General features: G+C 39.0%; 1 protein-coding gene across 14 annotated transcripts in view; it reads left to right on the forward strand.

Moving 5' to 3' along the window:
* The window catches only part of LOC105465636 (EYA transcriptional coactivator and phosphatase 4), a 280,315-nt gene that overhangs the window by 17,285 nt on the left and 245,210 nt on the right, over positions 1-17,820 (forward strand). For all 14 annotated transcript variants that reach the window (XM_011714173.3, XM_011714183.3, XM_011714174.3 and 11 more), the window contains one exon: positions 17,225-17,322. In XM_011714173.3, coding sequence (XP_011712475.2) covers positions 17,290-17,322 — 33 coding nt within the window. In that variant the 5' untranslated portion in view covers positions 17,225-17,289. The remainder of the gene's footprint in view (positions 1-17,224; positions 17,323-17,820) is intronic.

Below are 17,820 nucleotides of genomic sequence, written 5' to 3' on the forward strand. Positions count from 1 at the left end.
TATATATATCTTAGATATTTCTTGAAAGAAACTCATTACATTTTTTTCACAATCATGAAAAAGAAATTAAGACATTAAGAAAACCAAGCTGAATTGTCCAAGTGTGGGCCATAGCAGTGTCTATGGGCAGCACCTGAAGCTAATTCAGGAGTGAATCTAGTTTGTTCAAGTGCTTGAACAAGAACTGGCTGAAGCCCTGGAGGAGATGCCTGGGGCATAGAGTGGGGACCAGGAAAAACTATGGCACTCTTAGAGAGTACTATAAGGACTAGTATCCACATCTCTGCCACCTGATGTCTTTATATTTGGTTGAATCAAGAGAGAGGGGGCACATTATTCTGCTTCTCATTCTGCCATCTTCCTGAGTTTCAGTTCTCACATTTTAAATTCTTTTTTATTGAGATCTTTTTCTTACTAGTTTAACCAGTATTTTCCCACGCTTTCTTCACCAAATTCATTTCTTTCCACAAGCTTGCCGAGTTATATTTAAAGCAAATAGGATTTCTCTGGGTCAGACCTCACTTTTTGATGGAACTTCTGGGGTCACAAGGAATTTGAAATGAGGAAAGTGTCCAGCGACTTCCCTCAGCCCAGTACCCTGTAACAGAGACCTCAGAGTACATAGTGATGACACCTGCCCTCCTCCCCTTCTATAGAGAGTTTAATGGGCAACCTTTTTTGGCTTGTTCTCCTGTTCTTTTCTTGCAGCCCCAAGACTTAGGACTCAGACTTGGTTTCTGCTTGTATGGTTTTCCAACTCTTCCCTTCGAAGCGTTCTTTCCCAGGAGGCTTTTCAGGTCCAAGAGCATTTGGACCCCTGGGAGCTGAACTTGTAGATTCTACAAAGAACGTCCAAGTACCAGGCAAACCACATCTTCCTGTAGCTTACACATTAGTCTTTTTTTCCCCCTTCAGTTTTACTGAAGAATAATTTAGTCTCCAACAAACAAGCAGACAGACAGAACCCTAGGGTCTTTCTCAAAGGCGCATTCTTGCTGCTTTGAAGATTATCATCATTAATTTCTATTTCAGCTAATTGGTTTTCCTTTACATTTTTATCTGGGTATAAATGTGATACTTTGGTATACATTAATGTTGATCTATATTAATATGTCAATTTATAATTGAGTGATTTAAAAATGATGTTGCACTATGACCTAGTTTATATCTACCTTCCATTTAATGCATTTCCTAGGCAATTATGCTTTTGTGGCTCACTGAATTCCCTCATAATTCCCTGTTGGGAAACAAAGATTTTTTTAAAATTGAAGATATGCTCTTGTTAACCAGAGGCACTGTACTTAACTTGAGAAAAAAAGATTAGGAGTGACACGAATGACAGCATGCTCCTAATATCTAACAGCCTGCCATACATGTGAAAGCAGGATTCAGTTTATGGTTTGTGGCTCTGCTGGGCAGCCCAGAAACTGGAAGTTTTGAAAAGCAGATTTTTAAACTAATATATAAGGAATAATCAAAAGAAAGAACAAGGAGAGGAGGTGGTTCTATTCATTGGAGCTAAGAAGCTTCAAGTATTATACCTACAGACTCATGTGATCAGCCTGTTAATAAATCTCACCTATTTCTATCTTCCTCATAATCCCAAGACAAAGAAAGAGAACTATATAGATTCCATTTGTATCCATTCTCTCTCATTTTCTTTTTCTGTGTCTCTTAATATATCTCTCTCCAAATTTGCCCATAAAGTCAGGACACATAGCAGGGAAGCATAACGTTGAGTTCAATCAAATCACCAAATGTATTTGATACATTATTTTCTGAATTCTTACAACTTCAGCCCTTTTAAAGGTCTTTGGCTTTTTAGAAGCCATAAAGGCAGTTTTTGGTAAAAGTGGCCGTACTTTTAATTCAGTTACAGGGTCAGTGGAATGATTGTTATATTCAAATGCTACAAGGGGATTTATTGAGAGGAAAAAGGGTACTCAAACTTTCCTGGATGCCTCGATTAAAAATCTGGATCAGTAAAATTATCCTCAAGTGTCCCAAATTTAAGGAAGGCAAACAGCATCTTATTTAGTTACATTCTTAATTAGTATTCATTATAGACACAATTCAAATCAGTAACTTGGCATTAAGTGAATCAGATTTATTGCTATATTATGTAACTCTCATGTTTACTTTGTTGTGTTTGGGACTCCTCCCTTCCCATAATAAAGAATATGACTCACCGGTGTCACACCTTGATTCCTGAGACATTGATGTTATAGCAAAGTTGCTTGGAAAGATATAATTGTGTTTTTGTTATCGTTTTTGTTGTTATTATTTTCTTTTATGGGGATGGGCACTCACTTCTTGAGATTTACCAGATTTACCTTGTGGTTCACAAATTATTTCTTTAGATGTATCTAATTTACTGTTTAATAAGTTTGTTTCTTGTAAAAAAGTATAGTGGACATATTTTTAAAAACATTTTTATGGCTCTCTTCCGGATTTGTGTGTGTATTTTTTCCGTGTGTGGCTTTTCCACTTTATTTCTATTTCTTTTGTGTCTGTTTTAAGTATACTTATCTAGTTTTTTCCACATTGCTCTGTAGTTTCAAATTCTTAGATTCCTAATTTGTTATTGTGGCTACTCTCTACTGTGTTTTGTTTCTTTATGTATACAAAGAAATTATAATATAATTTTTTTTTTCTTTTTGAGATGGAGTTGTGCTCTGTTGCCCAGGCTGGAGTGCAGTGGCACGATCTTGGCTCACTGCAATCTCTGCCTCCTGGATTCAAGTGATTCTCCTGCCTCAGCCTCCCAAATAGCTGGGATCACAGGCGCCCACCACTATGCCCAGCTAATTTTTGTATTTTTAGTAGAAACGGGGTTTCACCATGTTAGCCAGGCTGGCCTCGAACTCCTGACCTCAAGTGATCTGCCTGCCTGAGCCTCCCAATGTGCTGGGATTACAAGCATGAGCCACCGCACCTGGCCTGTAGTTTATAATTTTTGGTGGATTTCTCTCTCAGAACCCTTTGTACTCTATGGAGCAATTTTGCCTTTCCCTGGAGTCTAGGGATTTCAGACAGATCTCTAGGTCAGTCTTGATTTTATTGTTTTTGGCTTGAGGTTTCCATACCACAGATGTGGTAAACATTTAGAATTTACATTTCTGCAAGGCTGAAGTTTTGATTTATCTCACTCAAGTAATTATTTTCTTTTATTCTGTTCCCAGAGGCTCCATCATAGGACAGGCTTCTTTGCTGAGTCTGATGGTGGGCTGAGTTTTTCTAGCCCCCCTCCAATAAATGTGACAAACTTTTCAGACTCTCTCCTCTGTGGATTGCCTCTTGCTTTTGCTTCCTGCCGATCGATCGCCGTAAATGAAGATAATGACAACAAAACAATAACAGCAGAAACACAAACATACCTTTTCCATATCATCAATTTCTCATGAATTAAGGTGTGATACCTGAAAGTCATATTTGCCTTATCAGTTATATTCATATAGTTTCTTTGTCTTATTGATGTATCTAGCATATTTTCCCTCATATCCACCTCTTCTCCAGGCCTTTTTCCATCCCATGTCAGTCTAGATTCTCTTGACTTCTCACTTGGAGCGTCACAACAGCCTTTAAGTTGCCACTTAACTCCACTTCTTGTTCATCTTGTTTGTCAGAAATGTGAAGTAGATGTGTTGTTGCAATGATATCACATGTGCCATTCTTTGTTTTGGGGATTTTAAGGCTTTAAAGATTATCAAAATATTGTAATGACCGATTGTCTTCATTGTATTTTGTACTTACTCTCCTGCTTTTGCCAACTTAAAATTTCTTAACATCCTGTTAACACTGAATGCTCATGCCTTCCTATTCCCTTCTTTTTCACATGTGCATCTATAATTGTTTATTGATTATATCAGTCTCTCAACACTAAAGGCACCAGTCACAACTTTAATGTTATACACAATGACAACTAAAAGGTGACAAGTGCTAATGACTTAATCAAGGTGTTGTTCATTTTTACAAGCGTAGCTGAGTTCAGAGAATTGGTAAAAGACTGGTGACTTTTGGCTACTATCTAAATACAATTGGTTAATGTAGCTTCTGGAGATCAGTGGTTAGTATGATACTCTTAGTTAAGCAGGGTCAAAAATAATTACATTTGTTTGAGGAATTGCAGAGACCACTCTACTATACAGCAAAGAATGTTAAAATGTTTTAATTCAGTATGTGAAGAGCAAAATATAAAAACAGGTTTTCTTCCACTCTCACTAGCAAGCAAAGTGGTCTACATTTTTGAAATATATTTTTTGTTTAATCATAACAAAATACAATACAAATGTTATTAAAAACCCTATTTTATGGATCAAGACAGTGATATTTAGAGATATTAATTAGCTTTTCCAAGATCACACATTTATCCAGTACTAAAAGCAAGGGTTCACAAGCTGATCTATTTTATTCCGGTCTTTACTTGGAATCACTAAACTTACATCCCCTCTAGCAAAACTATCGTTTACATCTCTAGGGTTTCAAGAGTTCAATTCTAAACTTGGGAGATCTATTCTTAAATTCTCTCAAAGTGCAACACATTTTCCTCAGGAGGATCATAAAGTCATCAGATGTGTGTTAAGCAATATATACAGTCATATACTCTTCATCAATAAAGGTTTCCAGGTTACACAGAAGAGAGATTTATGGCTGAGAAAAAGGCAGATTGCTTCTAAGAAAGACTTCAAATATCTTCTCTTCTGGCAGGCTACAGGAGAGCCAGCTAGATGAACCATTACAGTGTGCTCAGCAGAATAATTTCTCAGTACTGGAAGGGAAGAGCAATAGGAGTAACATAAGAGAAGGAAAGTTGGTCTGCAGAGTCTGCCTTAGTATCTGTAGGGGTGCTGACGTTGCTTGCGCTAAGAATTCTTTCACATGTCTCCCTGGGACAATTCACACATAATTACTTCTGTATTTTCTAGGCTATCTAGGCAACCATCACCAATTAGCAAACACAAACAAAATAGAACACCTTGTTTGACCTGCTTGTGAAAAATCAAGTGATCCTAATTCATAATTCCAGGAAGACCTGCCATCAAATGAACTTACGTCAAATGCCCCAAATGATTGTCACAAAGTAGAGCTTGTTGTAATTTTTAGCATGAGAAGTATGAACCCCATCATCATTTTTTAAACATTTTGAGTTAAATGAACCGTTTCGCAAAGTCCACGTTCTATCTTTATAGACAGTTCAAAAATAGCTCAGCATCTGGTTTGTAGGTTGGCTCCATTTAAGGAGCTTGAAGTCAGGCAAGGTGCTCATTACTATTCACCCAGATCTGTTTCTTGGACACCTCAGCTGTTTTTCTTTTCTATGGCCAGAGAGGAGAGTCATGTGCATAGTCCAAGAATGTGCATCTCCATGTCTCTGAACAGTTGGCCGTAGAATTGGAGCTAGGTGTTCTTTGTTTATGCCATTGGCTTTCCTCTCTGGCATGCTTCCCTGGTAGCTGGAGCCAGCCAGTGCCTGACCCAGCTTCACAGACCCGGCAATGAAATTTGGAGGGTAGAGTAGGTGACTAGGTGCACAGGAACTGTAAAGCAATGCCCATCTGGACAGTTGATCACAGCTGTAACTTCTCAATAATATAACAGGAATATAAACTGTTAGACTTCCTATACCATTGCAGTATAAAGAAGAGAATTTAATTAAAGGCCATGAGGATAGCTCATGAAATGCAAGGAAGAGTTGGACAAGTAAGCAGCAGGAAGAGCAGAGAAACAGTGAGACTTTGGGAGTCACAAGATCCGGGTGCTTAAATTCTACCAGGACTTTCTTGCCATCTTCATTTTTGCTCCTCTCTTTCTTGGTCACTTCTCTTCTGTCTTTCCCTACAGACCAGCTTTTTTCCACATGGATATGAAACGTTTCCAAGTTTTATTTCCTAGAGGTTTTGCCACTGAAGGAGGACTAGCCTGATATTTTCCCAGACTCATATCCTAAGGAAGATGAATCATTAGATCCAAGTAATTTGGTGTAACTGGAGAAGACTTGCAGACCCTACCTAATGGGTTAAGCTGGATATGCATCTGTGGGAGGGAGATATGTTGTATGTGTATAATATACATGCAGGCAAACCTTAATATTATACAAGATATGTATTATATTACATTTCGGAATATTTACTTGCAGCTTGAAAATCTGGAAGCCACACAATAGATCAACTGTTGTGAGTGTTAGAATTTAGTGTAGTGACCCTTTCTGTGGCCCAGGCAACTCTGCATAGGCAGAAAGATTCTTGAAAGCCCCACCCAAGTTGGAAAGGGTCTGTGTTGGAGGCCACGAGTAGGACTCTTCAGGCACCTGTTTCCCCATCCCAGGGTCTGCACGTGACCTGGAACAAAAGTTTTGGCAGCTGCAATTTTTAAATCTTTTTCCAAGGATATGCTAGGGATTTGAAGCAGTGGGGAATGTACTCTTCCACTTTCCCTTTTTTTTCCTTTTCACTGCAGCAAGAGGCAAGTATAGCCCTCAGCCGTGCTTGTACCCGCACAGGAGACTCATGTACAGGTCCCGGGCTCTGGTTGCAGGACAGTGTGAGGCTGGTGATAGGGCAAGAGAATGGCGAGAACAATGGAACAGGACTGAGGGAGAAGGAAGAGGAATCATCCCCAGAACTCCTACTTGGGGCAGTGGTCCCAGGGAGAGAAACACCCCGGAGCCCCTTCAAGGGGCTTTTTGGCAGAGGTGTACTTCTGCTAGACACTGCCATGGCTGCAGGTAGGACTGATGAAAGAATTTCTGGTTTCTCCTTAGGACAGGATAAAGCTCTGAATTGTTTTTAGAGACTACATTCAGATCTTTATTTTATAACCATCACTCTGGTTGCACTGTGAACAGTGACGTCCAGGGAGCAGGACTGGAGGGAAGGAGACCATTACATGGCTGTTGCTCTGGCCCAAGCAGGGGACAGTGATGGCAGAACTCCTGTAGTGGCAGTGAGGAGAGAGAGGAGGGATTTGACGAACTTTTGGAGGTATTGATAGGACTTGGTAATATATTGAAGGTGGAGAGCAAATGAGCAGGGAGTCAGTGACAAAGCCTAGTTGTTTGGCTTTGATGACTGGCTAAGACTGTGCCATTTGTGTACAGAATCCAGAGGTGTAGTGTTTCCATGTGCAGCGTCAGTCCTCATTCCATGCCAGCGTGGTGTGGAGTTGAGATCTGTCCCTTCCACTCCACGTTCATGTTTCTTTAGCTGGAGCAAAGCATGCCTGGACAACTCAGTTTTCTTTCTTTCTTTCTTTCTTTCTTTCTTTCTTTCTTTCTTTCTTTCTTTCTTTCTTTCTTTCTTTCTTTCTTTCTTTCTTTCTTTCTTCCTTCTTTCTTTCTTTTTCTCGTGAGAGAGAGAGGGTCTCTGCTTTGTCACCTAGGAGAAGTGCAGTGTCGTGATCATAGCTCACTGCAGCCTTGAACTCCTGGCCTCAAGGAATCAGAGGATTAGGTGTACATCACAGAATCTCTACAAACTTCTCAAACCTCCTTCAGCATCTCATTCCTTAAGGGACCTTGCAGTCTCTCCCATCTGGATGGAGCCATGGTGCCTCATTCCATTTCTGAGAATTGTCTTAAAACTTTATATAGAAATTTGATATTTATGTATTTAAACGAGAAGAAATGTTAAATTTTTAATTCTAATTTTCTAAGACAAGAGTTTGTAGCTCACTTCTAGCGGAGTTAAGAAAAAGGGTATAATGAATGGTGTATATATTGAAAACTTAACTGCAGAAGAAATAATTTAATATGGAATGGGTGAGGTTGCTACAGGTTGATGCAAAAATAATTGTGGTTTTTGCCATTACTTTCAGTGCGAAAAACCTCAATTGTTTTTGCACCAACCTAATAATACTGTTTGAAATTCACCTTTTCTAGTGGAATGGTCTTGAGATAGAGCGGGAACTAGATTATTGGCTCATAAAACAGCATGAGGTTACTGTTATTCCTTAATCTTATATCTTTATTATGAGGTAATGCTTCTCTTACTTGATTTGGAGAATGTTCTCATCTTTTTCTCATATATTTGTGAAAACTAAATGTTAAAGGATTTAACATAACAACCATTGCTAAATTATGATGTAAAATAATACTGTGTCTGCAATTAGCCTAGGTAGTTTTACTTGGTTCAATAATATAAAATCACTAGGCTCATAATATTTTAGTACCTTAGTGTGATTGGCCAAGAAAAAAATTCACGTTACCGTAAAAAGTCAAACTAAGTAACAATTAATCTAAATTTCAAGGAAATATAAAGCAAAGTATTATGTTGTAACATGGAACATTAATGTAAATAACTCCCCAACAGTTCATGAAATAGATTCTGAACTGGCAGTTAACAAAGAAGGGCTAGTTTTGGCTTAAGTCTCTTATGCTCCAATATCTTCCCTGAAGTCTTATTTAATTTCACTTGAGTTAGCAACAGTACTCTGAGATGGTGGTACATCTGAAAAATTATCACTTCTTTCCTGACAATCAGTATCCTTAATTCTTACATATGCTTTCTGGAAATATTACATTCATACTTCGATGACATCTTAAAACTAATTTCAGTGTAATAATTGTACACATGTGGTGAGTACATTGTGTTCCCTAAAAGATGCTTCTAGGTCCAATCTCTGTATTTGGGAATGTGACCTCATTTGGAAACAGGGTCTTTGCAGGTGTAATCAGTTAAAATGAGATTTTCACTGGATTAGGATGGGTCCTAATACAATGACTGCTGTACTTAAGAGGAAGATTTGTACAGGGACATACACACACACAAAAGGAGGCCATGTGACGTTAGGCACGGAGAACATAGTGTGACAATGAAGGCAGAGATTGGAGTGATGCGTCTATGAGCCAGGGATGGTCAGCAACCCCCAGAAGCTGGGGAGAGACGAAGGATGCTTCCCTAGGATCTCCAGAGCAAGCGTAAATCTGCCAGCACCTTGATTTAGGACTTCTTGCCTCTAGGACTGTGAGAATAAATTTCTGTTCTAAGCCATCCAGTTTGTGGTACTTTGTTATAGGAGTCCTAGGAAACTAATGCAACATGCTATATTGTAAATAAACAGTAGTTCTAATTGGTATAAATAATATTTTTAAGTATATTTTATTATTAGGTCAGGTGAGTAGGAAATTACCTGGTAGACTAATTATCAATGTTGTATTTTCTGAAAAGTTAAAATATTCCCATTCGGTAAATAATACTTGTCTAAAAGTTTATATCTGTATTGTCCTAAAACAAAGTAAAAATTAAAATGGAGTCAGTTATGTACCTGAAAAATGTGAAAAAGGAAAGAAAAATATTTTAGGAAAGATTTTTCCTAAAATAGCTATACATTTGAGAAAGAATTTTAAAAGTTAAATCATCTGGCTGTTTACTCAATTTTTTTGTTTACATTGTCAAATACCTTATGTATGATTTCTTACATTATGTATGTTTCATTCAATCAATATTTATGAAATACCTAAAATTTGCTAGGCCCTGAGCTAGGTACTGTAGATGGGTAAATAAGACAAACATTCCCTTCCCCTAAAGAGATGCTTTTGGCATGAAATTTAATCTGTAGAAGAAGTGAAAGAGGCCACTTGCAGAGCCTACTGTGAAAATTCATTTTCACTATCTGCTGTAGCTTTACCTGATCCTGTGAAACCATTTTAGCATCATTTGGTTTTACTTTGTGCTTCTCTATTATATTGGAGACAAATAAAATTTTACTTATTGCACAGACAACGTAAAATTAATAATTAAAGTGTGTGAAACCAAAAATGTAATTCTTTACCAAATTTCTTTTAATGTTTCCCATTCGTCAGTATCCAAATACATTCTTAGTTGTACATCAGTGTTAGCATAGCTAAAATGTGGTGTTATTTTTTCACCTAATTCACAGTCAACAATTTTCACTTTTCCACTTTTTTTTTTTTTTTTTGAGACAGTCTTGCTCTGTCACACCCAGGCTGGAGTGTAGTGGCGTGATCTCTGCACACTGCAACCTCTGCCTCCTGGGTTCAAGCAATTCTCCTGCCTCAGCCTCCTGAGTAGTTGGGATTACAGGCACCTGCCACCCTGCCTGGCTAACTTTTTGTATTTTTAGTAGAGATGTGGTTTCACCATGTTGGTCAGGCTGGTCTCAAACTCCTGACCTTAGGTGATCCGCCTGCCTGAGCCTCCCAAAGTGCTGGGATTATAGGCATGAGCCACGGTGCTTGGCCCCTCATCATTTTTATAATTAGTTTTTTGACTATTAACTTGTATTACACAACTGACCATAATTTGTTTAATTAATCCACTACAAAGATAAGGCTGTTACTTGTTTCATTGTCATGAATTATTCTGTAGTTTATATTTTGCGGCTTTTTTGGGGGAAAGATTACTCCTTAGGAAAGTTAATACTGGGTAAAAGAGCTTAAACATATTTATAGCTCTTAAAGCACATAGATGGATTGCTTTCTAAAAATATTAGAAAACTTGACATTATTACTAGCAAATGGTTGAGGACACCGTGTTCATGGTGTTTTTGATATATTAAGTATTATCATATATAAATTGCTTGGGCATTGAATATGTATACAATAATCCAAGAAATGTGTACTTATTGCTCAGCTTTATGTATTTCAGTAACTGTGAAAATGAATGCTTTTCCATATGTTTGTTTATTATTTACATTTTCTTATAATGAATTGTGTTCTCCTACTCTTTCCTAATCATCTAATGGACATTTAAACTTTTCCTCACTAATTTTTATGTCCTCAATAAGTGTATATATAGTCATATTTATTTACTAAAGAATTTTCCGTAATCTATTGTATCCTTTTACTTTTGGGGCTATTTTTCTTTATTCAGAAATGCAAAGGTTTTGCTTTGTTTTGTTTATGTAGGCAATCAATTGTCTGGTCTCTTTGCAATCCAGTGCAGTATTTTTGCCATTTATCTAATCCATGTATCTATCAGAGTAAGAAAGAACATCAGATTTTCCTTTGAAAGAGAGCACTTGGCTAATTTATTATCAAGGTAGTGAGGAGAAAATGGCTCTAAAGGAGGTGACCAGCCACAATTCAGTCTGGGAGAATAGAGGGATTGACATGATGTGGGCAGGTGTCAAGTCTTGGGCAGCTCAGTGCCTGCTGACCAGTGGCCAGCACTTACTATTTGCATGCGTCATTTCCAAGGTGAACCTGAGCCAGAGTGGTCTAGGTTACTTGGGCCAGGGGACAGTTTACAGGACCAAGGATCAATGGGCCAGCTAGGAAAGGATAAACAAGAAAGGAATTAGTAGGAATCAGGATCAGGCTGAGAGACCCAGATTTGAGGGGAGGAACCAGTCCATCAGGAGGAGAAGAGGAAGGTGGGGGTGTGAGCTAAGAGGCAAAAAGCCGGGCTTTTCCATCATGGTTTCTCAGCCTCCACACCCCATGCTGTCCCAACACAAAAACACCACCTTAAATCTAGAACTCTCTGCCTACTTATCCTCTTGAATTCAAATGTGTACTGCTGACCAGGCATGGTGGCTCATGCCTGTAATCCCAGCACTTTGAGAGCCTGAGGCAGGTGGATCACCTGAGGCCAGGGGTTCAATAGCAGCCTGGCCAACATGGTGAGACTACTAAAAATGCAAAAATTAGCCAGGTGTGTTGGCGCACTCCTGTAGTCCCAGCTACTTGGGAGGCTGAGTCACGACAGTGCTTGAACCTGGGAGGCAGAGGTTGCAGTGAGCAGAGAGCGTGCTATAGCACGACAACCTGGGCGACAGAGCAGGACTTCATCTCAAAAAAACAAAACAAACAAACAAAAAACACATGTGTACTGCATCAACTTTCAGCGTGCTTGATAATCCGCCATATCCTATACACCCTCCCTTCCGTTTTCATATGAAGTTTAAAACTGTGCTTTTCTTCAAAATGCTGCTTTTCTAGTTTTGGAGTATTTTAAATCAATATCTCACTGAAACTGTCACATTATATACATGTGTTATTATTATTTTATGACTTTTAACTTTGAAGAATGAAAAAAATTTGATCTGTCTCTGTTTATATATGCATAAAACATTTTGCAATTTACATTCTAAATTTCTCTTGTAATTGTTAAAACATCTTGTAATCTAATAAGGAAAGTAACATGTATACTTTGGAAAATATTGCAAAGCATAAAAGAAATTGAAGAAATTAAGACCATGCCTACTTGGATGCAGTAGGGAATAAATGACTGGATATATGTAAAACTGAGCAAAACATCTGCTGATACTGAATATTCAATAAACTGAATTGGCATCTGTATTAGTCAGGGTTCTCTAGAGGGACAGAACTAATAGGATATTTTGTATATACATATATACATATATGTGTGTGTGTATATGCATACATATGGAGTTTACTAAGTATTAACTTACACAATCACAGGGTCCTGCAATAGGCTGTCTGCAAGCTGAGGAGCAAGGAGAGCCAGTGCGAATCCCAAAACTGAAGAACTTGGAGCCCGATGTTCAAGGACAGGAAGCATCCAGCATGGGAGAAAGATATCAGCTGGGAGGCTAGGCCAGTCTCTCTTTTTCACATTTTTTTGCCTGCTTTATATGCACTGGCAGCGGATTAGATTGTGCCCACCAGATTACGGGTGGATCTGCCTTCTTCAGCCCACTGACTCAAATGTTAATGTCTTTTGGCAACACCCTCACAGACACACCCAGGATCAATACTTTGTATCCTTCAATCCAATCAAGTTGACACTCAGTATTATCCATCACAAGTCCACTGCTTGTCAACTTGAACCCATATATATCTCCTGAGATCATACATCATCTTCAAATAAAGACAATATTATAAGGTCATAATTATGCCTAACATAATAAAGCTGTCCTTTGTACAACCGGAAATGCACCAATCCCCAGCCCAAATACTATTACATAAAGTTAATAATATTTAAATGCCCACATGAAGTCAGTAAATCTTATGCCACATGATAAAGGAAAAGGAAATAAAGATATACACTTAGTACAAGTGTATACGTGCACAAACATGTTTTTAACAGAAGAAGGAGGAAATACTCATGATAATTACACTCCCCGTTTCTGCAGTGGTCTCATGGTAGTAGCTGGTATTGATGACTACCTTCTTCTACTACCCATTCTGTATTCCCTTTGCCTTCAGCAAGCACCTCAGCAGGTCGTGTTTTTTTTCCCCTGTGGAGTGACCCAAACATTCATTCCTGGGGAGCCTGGGCCATTTGTAGTCCTGCCTGGATTGGGCTCTTGTAGTTTCCCATTGACCTTAATCACAGGACATGGTAATACTAAGAGACACTCTAATGGATCTCCTGTATTCCATGCATAGTCTTCCTTACCTCCATTGTGGATTAATAGACTGATTTCATCTTGATAGTCTGGGTCAGTCACCCCAGCCAACACTGTAACTCCCCTCTTAGCCTGTTGACTTAAAGGTAGGAGGAGCCCAAAGTGTCCAGGTGGCAATGTTAATGTCCAGTTTAATGGAATCGTTGTTGTCTCTCCTGGTGACAGCGTTCCTCCCTCTGGAACTAAGACCTCTAGGCTGGCAGAAGGTAATGTCGTGGGAACATTTTGCTAGTGGAAGGAAAAATTTTGCTAGTGGATCACTAGGGGTGATGGTGAGTGGTGCCACTTCCACTTCCACCGTTGATTCCTGAACCCGTGAATCCTGGTTATGGGAGAAACAGTACTATATATTGGATGCCGATTCAGAGCATACACAGCCTTCTAGAGAACTTTGCCCCAGCCCTGCAAAGTATTGTCACCTAGTTAGCATTGTGATTGTGACTTCAAAAGGCCATTCCACCATCTGTCAATCCAGCTGCTTCAAGATGATGGGGAGCATGGCAAGACCAGTGAATTCCGTGAGCATGAGTGCATTGTCGCACTTCTTTATCCATAAAGTGAGTGCCTCGGTCAGAGGCAATGTTGTGTGGAATACCAAGACAGTGGAAAAGGCATTCCATGAGTCCACGGATGGTAGTCTTGGCAGAAGCATTGCGTGCAGAATAGGCAAACGCATATCTGGAGTAAGTGTCTATTCCAGTGAGGACAAACCTCTTCCCTTTCCATGATGGAAGAGGTCCAGTATAATCAACCTGCCACCAGGCAGCTGGGTGATAACCCCGAGGGATGGTGTCACATCGGGGGCTCAGTGTTGCTTGCTTCTGCTGGCAAATTGGGCACTCAGCAGTGGCTGTAGCCAGGTTAGCCTTGGAGGATGGAAGTTCATGTTGCTGAGCCCATGTGTAACCTCCATCCCTGCCACCACGGCCACTTTGTTCATGGGCCCACTGGGCAATGACAGGGGTGGCTGGGGAAAGAGGCTGAGTGGTGTCCACAGAATGGGTCATCCTGTCCACTTGATTATTAAAATCCTCCTCTGCTGAAGTAGCCTGTTTGTGAGCACTCACATGGAATACAAATACCTTCCTGGTTTTTGATCACTCAGGTCCATTCGCATACCTTTTTCCCAGATTTCTTTGTCACCAATTTTCCAATCATGCTTCTTCCAAGTCCCTGACCATCCAGCCAAAAACCCTTGGCTATAGCCCATGAATCACTATATAATCACACATCTGGGCATTTCTCCTTCCACGCAAAGTGCACAACCAGGTGCACTGCTCAAAGTTCTGCCAACTGGGAAGATTTCCCTTCAGTGCTGTGCTTCAGAGGTATCCCAGAAAGAGGCTGTAGTGCTGCAGCTGTCCACTTTGGGGTGGTGCCTCCATATCCTGCAGAACCATCTGTGAACCAGGCCCTGGTTCTCTTCCTCTGCCAGCTGATCATAGGGAACTCCCGATGAAGGCATCTATGCAACCTGGGGAAGAGAAGGCAGGGTGGCAGGAGTGGAGACCATAGACGTTTGAGCCACTTCTTCATGTAACTTACTTGTGCCTTTAGGACCTGCTTAAACCGGATCACGTATATGCCACATTCATTTGATGATAGAGTGCTGCTGTGTACAGACCACTTTATGGCCAGATGGGTCAGAAAGCTCCCAGTTCATGATAGCCAGTTCAGGTTGCATGGTGACTTGATGACTCATAGTCAAACGTTCAGTTTCCACCAAAGCTCAGTAATGGGCCAAGAGCTCTCTCTCAAAAGGAGCGTAGTTACCTGTAGAAGCTGGCAGGGCCTTGCTCCAAAATCCTAGAGGCCTCTGCTGTGATTCACCTATGGGGGCCTGGCAAAGTCTCCAGACAGCATCCCTAACTGCCACTGACATCTTAAGCACCATTGGATCTGCTGGGTCATATGGCCCAAGTGGCAGAACAGCTTGCACAGCAACCTGGACCTGTTGCAGAACCTTCTCCTGTTCTGGATGCCAGGCTGTTTTATTTGGTAAAGTGAATGATTGAAGGTCTTGGGGCCGAAATGGTCTGAACCTATTCTCAAACTTTAAATGGGTTAGAAACCTGGCTTGCTGGCATAGAGCCAGGCGTGGGATGTGAGTCCACTTTTGGTAAGCAGAACTGGCACTGCGGGATGAACTGAATGCCGGGTTAAGGCACCCGATGCTGACGCTCATCAGACACCCCACTCTTGGTACCAAAATCTGTATTAGTCAGGGTTCTCTAGAGGGACAGAACTAATAGGAGATATATACAAATATAAAGGGAAGTTTATGAAATATTAACTCACGTGTTCACAAGGTTTCAAAATAGGCTGCCTGCAAGCTGAGGAGCAAGGAGAGCCAGTCCGAGTCCCCAAACTGGAGCACTTGGAGTCCGATGTTTGAGGGTGGGAAGCATCTAGCCTGAGAGAAAGATGTAGGCTGAGAGGCTAGGCCCATCTCTCTTTTTCACATTTTTCTGCCTGCTTTATATTCACTGGCAGCTGATTAGATTGTGCCTGCGAGATTAAGGGTGGATCTGCCTTTCCCAGCCCACTGACTCAAATATTAATCTCTTTTGGAAACACCCTCACAGACATACCCAAGATCAATACTTTGTATCCTTCCATCCAATCAGGTTGACACTCAGTATTAACCACCACAGTGTCCAATTATTTCTTTAGATTGTAATACTCTTTTCCATTTAAATTGTATTTTCAGAAATATTTGATGTCAGTAGATATTTCTTGAAATGCGATTTCAATGATTATATCTGTGTTCATCTAGAACAACTTTTTAAATCTAAATTGTTTTTATTATAATGTTTTAATTTTTCTTTTTTAGAATTAGAATTTGAACACTAGAAGTGTATCATTGCAATTTTAAATTACATTTCATTTTCTTGTGAATTTGAACACTGTTTTATGATGATTGAACATATTTCTATAGGGTGTGTGCCTTTTTGTTTGAATTGTAAGAGCTCTTTATTTGTTAAGAACATTGGCCCATTGTGTTTGATATTTGCACAGGTATTTCTAGATTTTTCTGTGCCTTTTAATTTTCATTATTGTGTATGTGCATTTGTGTGTGTGTGTTTGCATGTATGTGCTTTAAAAAAGAGAGCAAGAGAGAGGATTTAGGGTTATTTGGGTTTTTGGTGTGTCTTCTGTTGCTACTATGATAAAGTCCTCTATCTGGGGATTTAAAAATATATGCCTATTTTTCTTAGAGGTTTTTTTTTTAAACTTTAATTCACTTGAAAATATTTTAATGTATGGTATGGAGTAAAGATATTTTTTGAATAGTTAACCAGTTATTTCACCATAGTGTATTACTAATTATCTTTCCCATGTTTATTTGTAATACATTCTTTAACATATTGTCTTTTTAAGGTTGGTCATGTATTTTATATTTTTTAAAAGTGAAGAGTAATTATTTTTCAGAAGAATAATCATCAGACAATTCAGACAAATATTCCTGTAAGAGAAAGCTGTCATATTAAAATGCACACTTATTTTTTCAAATTATTTTATGTACTTTTGAAAGTAAATGGTTAATTCAAACTCTTGGTTGTTAATCTATCAGATGCTTGATGACATACCTACCTCAGCAAAATAGTGTATTAACTATTTATTACAGACTGTGTTTATTGCAGACTATGGATATTTTTGTTGATCTGTAGGATTCCTGACTAGCTGTTCACATATCCCACTTTTACCAGGACACTACTTTCAAGATCATTAATTGCATCAGATATGGAGACAATATTAGGGGATTTTCTTCTTGAAAGAATGTTCCTATAAGTTACTAATTACCATGCTATGCCTTAATATGTTTTTGTAACTTTACAAATGAATATAAAGGTAACTTTTTTTCCACTTTGTTTCCATCTTCTTGTTTTAGATAGTCATTTTTACTTGAAGGAAGCTGCTTCTACTTGGGAGTGGCAGGAGAAGTGAGAAAACCACATGGAAGACTCCCAGGATTTAAATGAACAATCAGTAAGTCTTCATTCTCAGTTTTGCTGGAAAAAAGTTGCGATAACACTACTGAAAATCATACGTAAAAGGGATATATTGTAAGAAGTAAGTTTTTCATTAAATATATTTTAAAATGATTTTTGAATTTTCTTTCAAAGACCATGAAACAGGCTTGGAGATTTATGCTGTTTCTGCTTAATGAGGATGTCACATTTTGATGTCTTCCTTGATTTTCTACTTGGAAAGCCAGTGGTGGAAAGACTAGGGCGTTGAGATCATGATGCATGTTTTAGACAGTCTAAACAATTGTATACACTTCCTTTATTATTTTATTTCAGATATGCTGGATATTGTTGACTATCAGAAGTATAAAAAGAGAAAGTGTATTATTAGCATGCTTGTTGCTCATTTTAAGGAGGAAAGAAACCATAGTTCTCAAGGGCTTTTTGTATTTTACTAGATTCATTGCAGGACCAAGGATGCACCAGACTGACGGCAATACTTTGAAGATTCTGATTT

This window comes from Macaca nemestrina, chromosome 5, assembly GCF_043159975.1.
Source record: "Macaca nemestrina isolate mMacNem1 chromosome 5, mMacNem.hap1, whole genome shotgun sequence".
NCBI lineage: Eukaryota > Metazoa > Chordata > Mammalia > Primates > Cercopithecidae > Macaca > Macaca nemestrina.